Here is a 14,302-nt window from a genome sequence, read left to right on the forward strand (position 1 = left end):
TTTCAGTTAACCTGTCATAGTCCCTAGGTCTGCTATATGCATGGTTCTTAAAGGGCTTAGCATATGATGAGTAGAGTATGATTTCTTAGATATTCAACCAACTCACTCCCAAACAGCCCTCCTTCTAGATGCTGCCAATTCAACTAGCTAATATTTCTTTCCACTTATAAGTCCAAGTTTATATAAGGATATATATATTAAAAATCCCAAATATTGATTTGAAAATGTGTATCTACAACTAAATAGGATCTAATAGGGATTTTGGTTTTCCATACAGAGTGGGGGAACCACAAAGCAGCTATCAGAAACTAAAATGTTGATCAAGGTTCTTTTGTATAATTTGGGGGGAGTCTAATGAAGCCAACATTGAACAATCATTGGTTAATGGCATTGTGAAATTTAACATTGTAAAAATGTGTTTTCTGGGGAATGAGAGAATGAATGTCTCATTCTTCCATGGAGAGGGATCTCAATGGATATGGGATGAAGTAGATAAGCAAAACAATGATAGGGCCGTATTCATCTATGCATTGGTCTTTAGTGTAATTGCAAATGAATCTTGCCAAAGAACCCACTATGACAGTCAGGATTCTCTGAAATATGGTCCATTTGTTAATCACCGGTCACAACCGAACTAAAAGATAAGCGTGATCCTTTTGCATTTTTGATTAAAAAAACCCATTTATTATGAAATTATACAACTGTCATTTTCTCCTTCCACAGAAATAAGCACCCTGCTGACAAATGAGTACCTAGATGGCAAATCATTAGGAAGAGTGAGTCGAGAAGGAAAAGAGGTTCATGACCAAGAGTGAGTACTTTAATTTTACCAGGGAGGTTTTGTTGTGTTTTTATTTATTACAAGTTTTAAAGCATCATAGTCTGTGTTCTTATTTCTTCAAGTATGTCTTCAGAAAAGTGGCTCAAGACCCATGGCTTGGTTGCCAAGAAACTCACTGTCATGGATGCCTTGTCCATGACAGCGGTCCCTCACATCCCCACCTATGTTCCCATTCTGGACAAGCATGTTGTTTCCAAGGTCTTTGATGAGGTAAGACTGATTTTCTATCTGTCCCTGCCTGACGTATTTTTCATTCCTGGTTCAAATAAAATGTAGTCCACTTTGGTCTTGTACAGTTGTAACAGAAACGTATTTCAGCCATTGAAAAGAAAATTATTTGTAAAGATAGTAAAAAGGAGAGAGAAAAGCTCTTACGAAGTTTTGTTTTTAAGCTGAGAAGAGATTGGTCTTTGTTGGGTTGGCCGTTCACAGCTGGTTGCTGGTGGGTGGCAGTGTGGAGCTGCAAACATGTTTGAAAATCTTCTCAGAGTCATGAGTCATGAGTGAACATTATCCAGTATCAGAGGACCAGGGGAGAACTTGTGAGAGACTATGTCCTCCCTTTGCTTACCTTCTCTTCTTAAATATAGTGGCATCTTTTTTTTTTTTTTTTTTTTTTAAGATTTACTTACTGAGAGAGAGAGAGAACACATGCATGCCTGCATGAGTGGGGGGAGGGCAGAGGGAGAGATTCTCAAGCAGACTTCGGCTGAGCTCCGGGCCCAACATGAGGTTCGATCTCATGGACCCATGAGATCAGGACCTGATTTGAAACCAGGAGTCGGACCCCTTAGCCGACTGAGCCAACCAGGCAACCCCAGTGGCATCTTTTCCATCATAAAAGTCTCCAAAGGAAAAAGTCAGAGAGGGAAAGAGGGAGGGAGCAAGAGAGACGCAGAGAGAGAGAGAGACAGAGACAGAGAATGAACCAGAGCCAAAGAACCGTAAGAGAATGACAGTCATATCTTGGAAGGGGAAAAAGCAGTGGGAGAGCATGGGAGGGTTAAATGTGGAGGAAGGCCAAATAAATACTGAAAAGTTTCCCTTGAATTGGGCAACTAGAAGGTCCTTGCCCTTAGCAAGAACAGATTCAGTGGAGCAGCCAGACTGTTCAAGAATGAGGAACACACAAAAAACAAGGATATGAAGATCAAACCCCAATGCTTCTGGACAAATACAGTGGCAGCTGATGATTTAAATAGAAACATACCAGGGCGCCTGGGTGGCTCAGTTGGTTAAGCGACTGCCTTCGGCTCAGGTCATGATCCCGGAGTCCCGGGATCGAGTCCCACATCTGGCTCCCGGCTCAGCGGGGAGCCTGCTTCTCCCTCTGACCCTATCCCCTCTCATGCTGTTTCTCTCTCTCTGTCAAATAAATAAAAATAAACAAAAATCTTTAAATAGAAACATACCAGGCTTTATAGTCACTAAATGGAAATACTATCCTTAAAAGAACTCCTCTCATCCTGTGATGGTTACAGAAGAAATGTAGGGTGTTTGGAATTTGCTTCCCAATCATTGGGAGGGTGGCAGTTGTTGGGGGAGGAGAGGAATAGGTAAAAGAAGATTGGCCATGAGTTGATAACTGTTAAATTTGCATAATAATAATATTGAATCAGGGGAAGCTCGTTCTACTATTCTGTCTGCTTTTTTATGTAGCTTTGATTTTCCATAAAAAAAAATTGAAAAAATCAAAGGCAGGAAATCTTTTTTTTTTAAGATTTTATTTATTTATATGACAGAGAGAGACACAGCGAGAGAGGGAACACAACCAGGTGCCCATAAAGGCAGAAATCTTTTTTTTAAAAAAAGCCTTTATCGGGGTGCCCGGGTGGCTCAGTCGTTGGGCATCTGCCTTCGGCTCAGGTCATGATCTTAGGGTCCTGGGATTGAGCCCCACATCGGGCTCCCTGATCAGTGGGAAGCCTGCTTCTCCCTCTCCCACTCCCCCTGCTTGTGTTCCCTATCTGGCTGTGTCTCCCTCTGTCAAATAAATAAATAAAATCTAAAAAAAGGGGGGGGGGCTTTATCTAACTGGTCTTGATGTATTTGGAAGAAGCAGAGGAATTGGTGAATTTTTTCTCTTAGTCACATTGAAGACATTACACTCACGGAGTTCAACATGCACCCTAGTTTTGCACAACCAGTGATTTTTGCTCTGGAGGTTGTGTGTGATTGATGATGTATTCCTCATGACTGTGCCTCACAGTGAGTGGTTCTGTGTCTGGCTGAGACCTTGTGACTGGCAGGTTCTATTTGTATCTCCAGTGAACTCTAACCTGTTTGGTCAGATAACAATGTATCACTTGAACTTGACTTCCTCCAGAAGGAGCAGAGAGAAACTGAACACTGATTGATTTCTTCTAGGAAGTTTGGTGGCAGCTTTTCCTATTCTGTGCATTTATTTTATTAATACTCTTCAGTTTTATTTGGAATAAGATGTCTTTAGTGAACTCTACCGAGAAGTAGAATTTTCTTGTGCTTCTCATGTCTCCTTCTAAGCCTTCCAATAGCCTGAAACATGGAAAAGTAAATTTCTCAAAAAAACAAACATGATAGGGTAGGGAAGTACAAACATAAAATCAAAGAAGAAACCACAAGGGAAGGATTTATAGATCAAATACAGAAAAATGTTATATTGCATAAAAGCATACAAATAAAATGAAGGCAGAGCTCAGAAAAATATTTGTAACATATACAACAAAGAGTTACAAGAGTAATGTCTTAAATATGTTTTTGAGTTTGCATCCATATAAACCTGTGTGTGTGTGTGTGTGTGTATAAATCATTGTTCTGTTCACAGAACAACATACATACACACGTGCCCATACCATAAAAGAATAAAAAAATGGTAAATACCTCATTGGAAAATCTAGGGAGATAAATTAAAAAATAATCAAAACCCCATACAAAAATATTTCTTACCTGGTAACCAAATATATGCGTTGAGAAAAAGTGCAAACTGAAAAACCAGTTAGACAACTACCCCACCACCACCATCAAATTTGTAAGGTTAAAAAATACTAATAAACAAACAAACACAAATACCAATGAACAGTGATGGCAAAATTAGGATGAAATGAGAACTTTTATATTCTGCTGGTGGGAGTATAAATTGGTGCATCCTTGGCAGTACACTCAGAGGTGTTAAGAGCATACAGCCTTTTCTCCAGTGAATCCATATGTAGATATTTCATAATCAGAAATACTGATACATATATTCAAAGAATGGTTAGTGCTGCCTTATATCTAACAATGAGAATGCTGAAGACAACTTAAATGTCTACAGGGTATACCCGTATCATGGAGGGTCATACTTTCATTAAATGTCATGTTCCTGAAGAATAAGGAATGACATAGGGAAAAGCTCTCAATGTAATTTTTTAAAATTTAATTTTATTATGTTATGTTAGTCACCATACAGGTACATCATTAGTTTTTGATGTAGTGTTCCATGATTCATTGTTTTCATATAACACCCAGTGCTCCATGCAATACATGCCCTCCCTAATACCCATCACCAGGCTAATCCATCCCCCCACCCCCCTCCCCTCTAAAACCCTCAGTTTGTTTCTCAGAGTCCATAGTCTCTCATGGTTCTTCTCCCCCTCCGATTTCCCCTCCTTTATTTTTCCCTTCCTTCTCCTAATGTCCTCCATGCTATTCCTTATGTTCCACAAATAAGTGAAACCATATGATAATTGACTTTCTCTGCTTGACTTATTTCACTTAGCATAATCTCCTCCAGTCTCATCCATGTTGATCTAAAAGTTGGGTATTCATCCTTTCTGATGGCTGAGTAAGATTCCATTGTATATATGGACCACATCTTCTTTATCCATTCGTCTATTGAAGGGCATCTCAGCTCTTTCCATAATTTGGCTATTATGGACATTGCTGCTATGAACATTGGAGTGCATTTGGCCCTTCTTTTCACTACATCTGTGTCTTTGGGGTAAATACCCGGGAGTGTAATTGCTGGGTCATAAGGTAGCTCTATTTTTAAATATTTGAGGAACCTTCACACTGTTTTCCAAAGTGGCTGTACCAACTTGCATTCCCACCAACAGTGTAAGAGGGTTCCCCTTTCTCCACATCCTCACCAACATTTGTTGTTTCCTGTTTTGTTAATTTTTGCCATTCTAACTGGTGTAAGGTGGTATCTCATTGTGGTTTTGTTTTGGATTTCCCTGATGGCTAGTGATGATGAACATTTTTTTATGTGTCTGTTAGCCATTTGTATGTCTTCTTCGAAGAAGTGTCTGTTCATGTCTTCTGCCCATTTTTTGACTTGATTATTTGTTGGGTGTTGAGTTGGAGAAGTTCTTTATAGATCCTGGTTATCAGCACTTTGTCTGTAGTGTCATTTGCAAATATCTTCTCCCATTCTGTGGGTTGCCTCTTAGTTTTGTTGACTGTTTCCTTTGCTGTGCAGAAGCTTTTTATCTTGATGAAATCCCAAGAGTTCATTTTTGCTTTTGTTTCACTTGCGTTTGGAGATGTATCTTGAAAAAAGTTGCTGTGGCTGATGTCGAAGAGGTTACTGTCTATGTTCTCCTCTAGGATTTTGATGGATTCCTGTCTCACATTGAGTTCCTTCATCCATTTTGAGTTTATCTTTGTGTATAGTGTTAGAGAATGGTCGAGTTTCATTCTTCTCTATATAGCTGTCCAATTTTCCCAGCACCATTTATTGAAGAGACTGTCTTTTTTCCATTGCATATTTTTTCCTGCTTTGTCGAAGATTATTTGATCATAGAGTTGAGAGTCCATATCTGGGCTCTCTATTCTGTTCCATTTGGTCTGTACGTCTGTTTTTGTGCCAGTACCATGCTGTCTTGGTGATCACAGCTTTGTAATATAGCTTGAAATCAGGCAATATGATGCCCTCAGCTTTGTTTTTCTTTTTCAACATTTCCTTGGCAATTCAGGGTCTTTTCCAATTCCATACAAATTTTAGGATTGTTTGTTCCAGCACTTTGAAAAATGTTGGAATTTTGATCAGGATGGCGTTGCAGGTATAGATTGCTGTGGGCAGCATAGTCATTTAACAATGTTTATTATTCTGATCCATGAACATGGAATGTTTTTCCATCTTTTTGTGTCTTCTTCAATTTCTTTCATGAGTGTTCTGTAGTTCCTAGAGTATAGATCCTTTACCTCTTTGGTTAGGTTTATTCTGAGGTATCTTATGGTTTTTGGTGCTATTGTAAATGGAATCGATTCTCTAATTTCTCTTTCTACAGTTGCATTGTTAGTGTATAAGAAAGCAACTGGTTTCTATGCATTGATTTTGCCTGATGGATTCCTGGGTGAATTCTTCCAAACATTCAAAGAAGAAATAATAACTATTCTCCTGAAGCTGTTTCAAAAAATAGAAACAGAAGGAAAGCTTCCAGACTCATTCTATGAGGCCAGCATTACCTTAATCCCCAAACCAGGCAAAGACCCCATCAAAAAGGAGAATTTCAGACCGGTATCCCTGATGAATATGGATTCCAAAATTCTCAACAAAATCCTAGCTAATAGGATCCAACAATACATTAAAAGGATCATCCACCATGACCAAGTAGGATTTATGCCCAGGATGCAAGGGTGGTTCAACATTCGCAAATCAATCAATGTGATAGAACACATTAATAGGAGGAGAGAGAAGAACCATATGGTCCTCTCAATTGATGCAGAAAAGGCATTTGACAAAATACAGCATCCTTTCCTGATTAAAACTCTTCAGAGTGTAGGGATAGAGGGAACATTGCTCAAGTTCATAAAATCCATCTATGAAAAAGCCACAGCGAATATCATCCTCAATGGGGAAAAGCTGAGAGCCTTTCCCTTAAGATCAGGAACATGACAAGGATGCCCATTCTCGCCACTATTGTTCAACATAGTACTAGAAATCCTAGCAACAGCAATCAGACAACAAAAAGAAATAAAAGTATTCAAATTGGCAAAGAAGAAGTCAAACTCTCCCTCTTCACAGATGACATGATACTTTATGTGGAAAATCCGAAAGGCTCCATCCCCAAATTACTAGAACTCATACAGCAATTCAGTAATGTGGCAGGATACAAAATCAGTGCACAGAAATCAGTTGCTTTCTTATACACTAGCTCTACGTATAATTAATGCTAAATGAAAAAATCAGGTACAAAGCTCCACATATATAGTACATAAATTTGGTTACATATATGTATGATGTAGACATAGCACTCTTTCTCCCTCCTTTTCTCTTTTACCAAAATGTTAATAGTGTTTATCTGAGTTAGGAGATTATTGGAGATTTGGGGGTTTTGTTTATGTACTTTCTAGTTTTTGTTGTACTACTTTTAACTGAATATATATTAATGTTATACTGACAAAAAAAGGTTAAGAAAACCAGACTTATAACAAATGATAAAATGGTGAAATATAAAGGGAACCTAATTTTTAATTAATTATTGGTTTATTTTTATTTGCTAAGTAATTTATGAATACATTCTCAGTATGGAATGCCATGTAGAAGTCTTTAAAGGAAAACGTGGAAGCTTTTCTCTTAGCCACTCTCATCTACAAAGGAAACTCTGGATAGTTTGGTGACTACCTTTCCAATTTTTTTTTTATTATGTTCAATTAGCCACTGTATAGTACATAATTAGTTTTTGATGTAGTGTTCAGTGATTCATTAGTTAAGTATAACACCCAGTGCTCATCACAACACGTGCCCTCCTCAATACCCATCACCCTGTTACCCTTTCCCCCTCTCCCCTCTGAAACCCCCAGATTGTTTCTCGGGATCCATAGTCTCTCATGGTTCATCTTCCTCTCCGATTTCTCCCCCTTTGGATTTCCTTCCCTTCCCCTATGGTCCTCTGTGCTATTGCTTATGTTCCACATATGAGTGAAACCATATGATAATTGTCTTTCTCTGCTTGACTTACTTCACTTAACATAATCCCCTCCAGCTCCATCCGTGTCGATGCAAATGGTAGGTATTCATCGTTTTTGATGGCTGAATAATATTCCATTGTGTATATGTACCACAACTTCTTTATCCATTAATCTGTTGAAGGGCATCTCAGCTCCTTCCACAGTTTGGCTATTGTGGACATTGCTGCCATGAACACTGGGGTGCACATGCCCCTTCTTTTCACTACGTCTGTATCTTTGGAGTAAATACCTCTTAGTGCAATTTTTGGGTCATAGGGTAGCTCTATTCTTAACATTTTGAGGAACCTCCATACTGTTTTCCAAAGTGGCTGTACCAGCTTGCATTCCCACCAACAGTGTAAGAGGGTTCCCCTTTCTCCACATCCTCACCAACATTTGTTGTTTCCTGTTTTGTTAATTTTTGCCATTCTAACTGGTGTAAGGTGGTATCTCATTGCGGTTTTGATTTGTATTTCCCTGATGGCTAGTGATGAGGAACATTTTTTCATGTGTCTGTTAGCCATTTGTATGTCTTTTTTGGAGAAGTGTCTGTTCATGTCTTCTGCCCATTTTTTGACTGGGGTTATTAGTTTTTTGAGTGTAGAGTTTGAGAAGTTCTTTATAGATCTTAGATATCAGCCCTTTATCTGTAGTGTCATTTGCAAATATCTTCTCCCATTCCATGGGCTGCCTCTTAGATTTATTGACTGTTTCCTTTGCTGTGCAGAAGCTTTTTATCTTGATGAAATCCCAAAAGTTCATTTTTGCTTTTGTTTCACTTGCCTTTGGAGACGTGTCTTGAAAGAAGTTGCTGTGACTGATGTCGAAAAGGTTACTGCCTATGTTCTCCTTTAGGATTTTGATGGATTCCTGTCTCACATTGAGTTCTTTCATCCATTTTGAGTTTATCTTTGTGTATGTTGTAAGGGAATGGTCCAGTTTCATTCTTTTATATGTAGCTGTCCAATTTTCCCAGCACCACTTATTGAAGAGACTGTCTTCTTTCCACTGGAGAGCTTTTCCCTTAAGATCAGGAACACGACAAGGATGCCCACTCTTACCACTGTTGTTCAACATAGTACTAGAAGTCCTAGCCTCAGCAATCAGGCAACAAAAAGAAATAAAAGGCATCCAAATTGTCAAAGAAGTAGTCAAACTCTCCCTCTTCGCAGATAACATGATACTTTATGTGGAAAACCCAAAAGACTCCACCTGCCAATTACTAGAACTCATATTCAGCAATGTGGCAGGATACAAAAATCAATGCACAGAAATCAGTTGCTTTTCTATACACTAACAATGCAACTGTAGAAAGAGAAATTAAGGGATCAGTTCCATTCACAATAGCAGCAAAAACCGTAAGATACCTAGGAATAAACCTAACTAAAGAGGTAAAGGATCTATACTCTAGAAACTACAGAACACTTATGAAAGAAATTGAGGAAGACACAAAAAGATGGAAAAATATTCCATGCTCATGGATTGGAAGAATAAACATTGTTAAAATGTCTATCCTCCCCAGAGCAATTTACACTTTCAGTGCCAACCCTATTAAAATACCATTGGCATTTTTCAAAGTGCTGGAACAGACAATCCTAAAATTTGTATGGAACCAGAAAAGACCCCAAATCGCCAAGGGAATGATGAAAAAGAAAAACAAAGCTGGGGGCATCACGTTGCCTGGACCTCAAGCTATATTACAAAGCTGTGATCACCAAGACAACATGGTATTGGCACAAAAACAAACACATAGACCAATGGAACAGAATAGAGAGCTCAGATATGGACCCTCAACTCTATGATCAAATAATCTTTGACAAATCAGGAAAAAATATCCAATGGAAAAAAGACAGTCTCTCCAACTCTTTTCTACACACACGCTCATATATATATGTATGTATACATAACATATATTTATATACATATGCAGAACAATTTTAATAATCATAAATGAGGTGATACCATATGGATTTGCCATTTTTATCTTTTATAATTTGTTGTTTATTTTATAAAAATTATCTTTTAAAAATTAAGGTCTTAGGGGCATTTGGGTGGCTCAGTCAGTTAAATGTCTGATTCTTGATCTCAGCTCAGGTCTTACTCTCGGGGTCATGAGTTCAGGCCCCATGTTGGGCTCCATGCTGGATATGGATCCTACTTTAAAAAAAATTAAGCTGTTAGAGACTTTTACACATGTGTAGATATGGGTCTGTCTCATTCTTACTAGTTTCAAGGTTCTTCCTCATTATTTTATTTCTTAATTGAAGTATAGTTGGCACACCATATTACATTAGTTTTATGTGTACAACACAGTGATTCCAACAACTCTATAAATTATGGTGTGCTTACCACAAGTGTAACATCCTCTGTCACCATCCAATTCTATTATAGTACTGTTCACTGTATTTCCTGTGCTGTACTTGTCATCCCCAGTTCTTTCCCATTCTTAATGGACATTTACATTATATCCTTCTTTTCCATATCACAAACAATCCTGTAACAGATTTCCTTGCACAGAGATTTTTGGGCACATGTACGTGTCTCTTTTGGGGTAGATTCTGTGAAGTGGTGTTGCTAGACCCAAAGGGTGTGCATGTTTAAAATTTTGACAGATGAAATCAAATAACCTTCCGCATAAATTTTACATTTCTACTAGTTACAGCCCCAAGGACAACCTTTTTCCCAAGAGGAACTCTATATAATATTTGTTGATAAGCACTTGTTCTATAAGTGTAGAAATGTTTTGAAAACCCTCAAAATAATATGCAGACGTAAAATCTTATTCAACCTGTCCTCTCTTCACTGGTTCGTATTCTGAAAAAGTAAACAGTAATTTATATAATAATAATATGCATACTCTGAGATTGTTATGGGATTAAAAGAAGTAATGCATGTAATAGTCCATACTCAGCAGGCACTCAGTAAATATTGGCTTTTATTCTAAAAATATTCAACAAATATTACATGCCTACCGTATGCAGGCCCTGAGCTGATCTCTATAGTATAGCCAAATAAGACAACCAATGTTTCTACCCGAACACAGTTTACCATCTCATGGAGGAAATAGCAATTTAAAAAAGTCCTGGTTAAATGCCACAAGTGGGAGGGGCAGAGTGAAGATGCAGGAGAGGCCCCTAAGCCAGTTTCATTTGTCAAAGGCGGCTTCACACTTGGCTGTGAGAGTTAAGACCCAGGGACAGAAAAGGAGTTATGAGGTGAGGAGGTTGGGAGGGATGTCCTAAGCAGTGGGGGAGCAGGTGGGGGAGTTTAAGGGTCCAAGAAAGTTTGTTATTCTAAAGAATGTTTTGTGTGACTGGAGGAAGGTGTTAGCACTAGTAAAGGAAGTGCCTTGATTGATTAAGAAGTTGGAATGTCATCCTGAGGACAAGCAAAGGGTTTTTAGCAGAAGATCAAGTTTGGGCTTCAGCAGCAATGTGCAGAATAGTTGGAGAGGTTTGAAGCTGGGAAGGGTAAGAGTCAGTCAGGAGGCAAAGCCTGGATGACTATCACCCAGGTGGCAACAATGGGGGTGGATCCAAGGCTATTTTCAAAGTCAGGTAGATAAGACTAAGCCATGTGGGGCTCAGAGAGAAAAAAATATGGAGTGATTCCCAGGACGGAAAAACTGGAAGAGTAGTGAGGGTTCTGTTCTTTATAAGAACATTCTAGTCTTCTGACCCTAGAAAGCAAAGCCAAGGGATGAGGAGCAACATTTTTCAGTTGCATTCCACCATTGGTACTTGTGCTTGGTGACTTTTGTGACAATGTAAATTCTCATCACAGACCTGTGAGTAGGTAACACACCATCCAGCATGCTTACCTTCCTCCATTATTGATAGTTAGAGCACAAATCATGATGATGATGGGAGTATACTGCAGTAAATTCCAATTTCACTCTCAAAGCACGCCTATATCTTTTATTCCTTAACATCTTCTCTGACTGGAAGAGACCCTCACTTAGAAATGGAAAGAATAGTAAGACAATAACCTAAAAATATCTCCTCCTTAGTGGGATGTATGGCTTTTTGAGATTTGGACCTAATGCTTTATGAAAAAGTAGACAAAAAAGTAGAATGGAGCTGAAAAGGAAACCTGAATCTTAACCCACTTCACTGAGAATTTTAATTGACTCTTACTCCTATGTTCTGTGCCTGGCCACATCTGTCTGGGCCGAATTGTAAAGCAGTGTTTGGCTTTGTCCCCAGCTCTTTGTTTCATTCATGACTTATGTATGGGCTCTTTCTTCTTCTGGAACACAATGCTGTTTTGGTTTTCAGTGTTTCCCGGACCAGCATCAAATCTGTCACCTTGGAAATGAAGTATTGAGCAGAGAGGTTGCCCTAGCAACTCTTCATTACAAGATGCTAACTGGCACTTTTGGTTTCCAATGGACCAGATAATTTTACCTTAGCTCTTTCAAAAAGATTAATTCATTGCCAAGTCATATAAAGGATAAAATTGTTTTAGTTATTTGATGAATCTGGAATTCAGAGTTCTTCATTGCCAATTGCTTCAAAGAAAAGTGAAATAATTCAGGAACATTAATCTGTATCATTGGAAATTTACATAATCAGCATCAACATCATGATGTTCTTTAATAACATCCCATCAAGGCTTCCTGCTTTGCCGTAATCTGGGTTCATTAGGCACATAACTCTGTGGTCAGATACGCTGGGCTTTCACACTAGCTCCATCATTTACTTCTGACAGGCCATGGCACAATCCCATTAATATAGTACATGATGAGCCCTCATTACTGGGTTTCGAACAAAGCATTTGATATCATCAAAGTATTATATCTAAAAGTTAGAGCAACTTAGTGAAATTGCTATTCATCTTGTCGTTTAGCTGACAAGGAAGTTAGGTGCAAAGAGGTTAGGGAAGCTGTTAAGGACAAGCATTTTGTTGCTGTCATATATAGTAGCATTGAACATAACGAAATTATGTATTGATAGAAAGGCTTATCTTAATTAAAAATTTAAAAGGACAGTTACTACAAAAGCTATATATATTCACTGTGTATAAAAATTAGGAAATACAGATAAGTGAAAAAGAAAGAAACAGTAGAGTCATAATTCCACCACTGATGAATCATTTGGTAGTTGTTTGACCAGGCCTTTTTCGCTACATATGTATCTTTTGTTCTTTGTTTTTGTTTTACCAAAATGAAGTCAAACTGAATATACAGTTTTGTGCCTTCATTTTTACTCAACAGTGTCTGGTGAACATTGTTCCAGGTCAACAGATGTTTATCTTCTACAATTAAAGTGTTCACTAAATTGAAAAGAACAATCATTTCTTTTCTAAAAGTTTATATGAAAAATGTGGGACATAGACTACTCTGTAGTAAGTAACATATTTTCTTGGGTTTATGAATGATCTTGTTGACACACTCCTCCTTTGCCAGTTAATTCTGTGGTCCTGCTTTCATTTGTTCTTTGGAGACTGGAGATGTTCCAGTTTGAAAGCAGACATTTAACCTTCTGCACTCAGCAGTTTGTGCATCCGCACTGTCCATAAAGCCACCACATCTGTGTTCAGAGTTACCCATGCAGGATTTGTGCAGCTCTGGCGTTTTCATTACGCACATCCCGTCAGACCTCTCCTTGGCCAATCTGGCAGCAAGCTCTGGGATATTTGTTGGAAGAGCTGATTAAGTTGAAAAAAGTGAAATTGGTGAACTAAGCCAAGGTTGAACAATAAATATATAAACACCAGTTTCATACTGTTTTCTCATTTTCAAAATGTGGGGTTGCTGATAAACACAGAATGTTGTCAGGAGGACCTCTACCTGTAGTATGACTTTAACAACTAATACCTGTGCATACAGTTCTGTATTCTGCTTCCTTCATTTAGCATTTGTTATGAACATACTCCCTTGTAATGACCATATTTGGATGAATTTTTAATGGTTGCACTAATATTCAATAATATGAACTACTGCAATTTATTTAAATTAGTCCCCCATTAGTGCACAGTTTACTTGGAATTTTAACAAGGCCTATTTACCTATGTCTTTGTTATCACTTAAGAGCAGTACATTAAAAAAAAAACAATTTTGCCAATTGCTGTGTGAAAATGGTATTTCATTTTAATTTTCTGTTCTTTTATTATTTCAGAATAGTTTTCTTATATAAGCTAAATCTCTCAAAATCTTGTTCACTTTATTCATATTTCTAGCAAATACCTCTTAAAAAAATAGCAAAGTTACATTCATCCCGTGCCTCAATTACCAAGAATTCAAATTTGGTGGAATCCAGACTTCATTATGTTTTATAATATAGATAAACATTTTTTGAGCCTTGACCATTATTTTTAATTTATATATAGTTTTAGTTTTTCAAATATTCAATAAATGGTTACTTTGTACATGTATTATGCTAGAAAACTAGTAGGTTTTTTTTGAAAGGAATAAACAGCAGAGTTTGGTAGAAAGAAAAGGCATGTAACAAAACCTGCAACTCAATGTATATATCAATATAGGGACTGAATGAGAAAATATGTAGAGAGTGCTTAATGCTTGGCAGAGAGTAAAGGATAAACACTATTACC

At 37.8% G+C, this 14,302-nt stretch overlaps 1 protein-coding gene across 1 annotated transcript in view; it reads left to right on the plus strand.

Annotated features, from left to right (window-relative positions):
- The window catches only part of VWA3B (von Willebrand factor A domain containing 3B), a 208,277-nt gene that overhangs the window by 143,131 nt on the left and 50,844 nt on the right, over positions 1 to 14,302 (plus strand). The window contains exons 17-18 of the mRNA XM_021701230.1: positions 724 to 811; positions 874 to 1,051. Coding sequence (XP_021556905.1) covers positions 724 to 811; positions 874 to 1,051 — 266 coding nt within the window. The remainder of the gene's footprint in view (positions 1 to 723; positions 812 to 873; positions 1,052 to 14,302) is intronic.

This window comes from Neomonachus schauinslandi, chromosome 10 (genome assembly GCF_002201575.2).
Source record: "Neomonachus schauinslandi chromosome 10, ASM220157v2, whole genome shotgun sequence".
Lineage (NCBI taxonomy): Eukaryota > Metazoa > Chordata > Mammalia > Carnivora > Phocidae > Neomonachus > Neomonachus schauinslandi.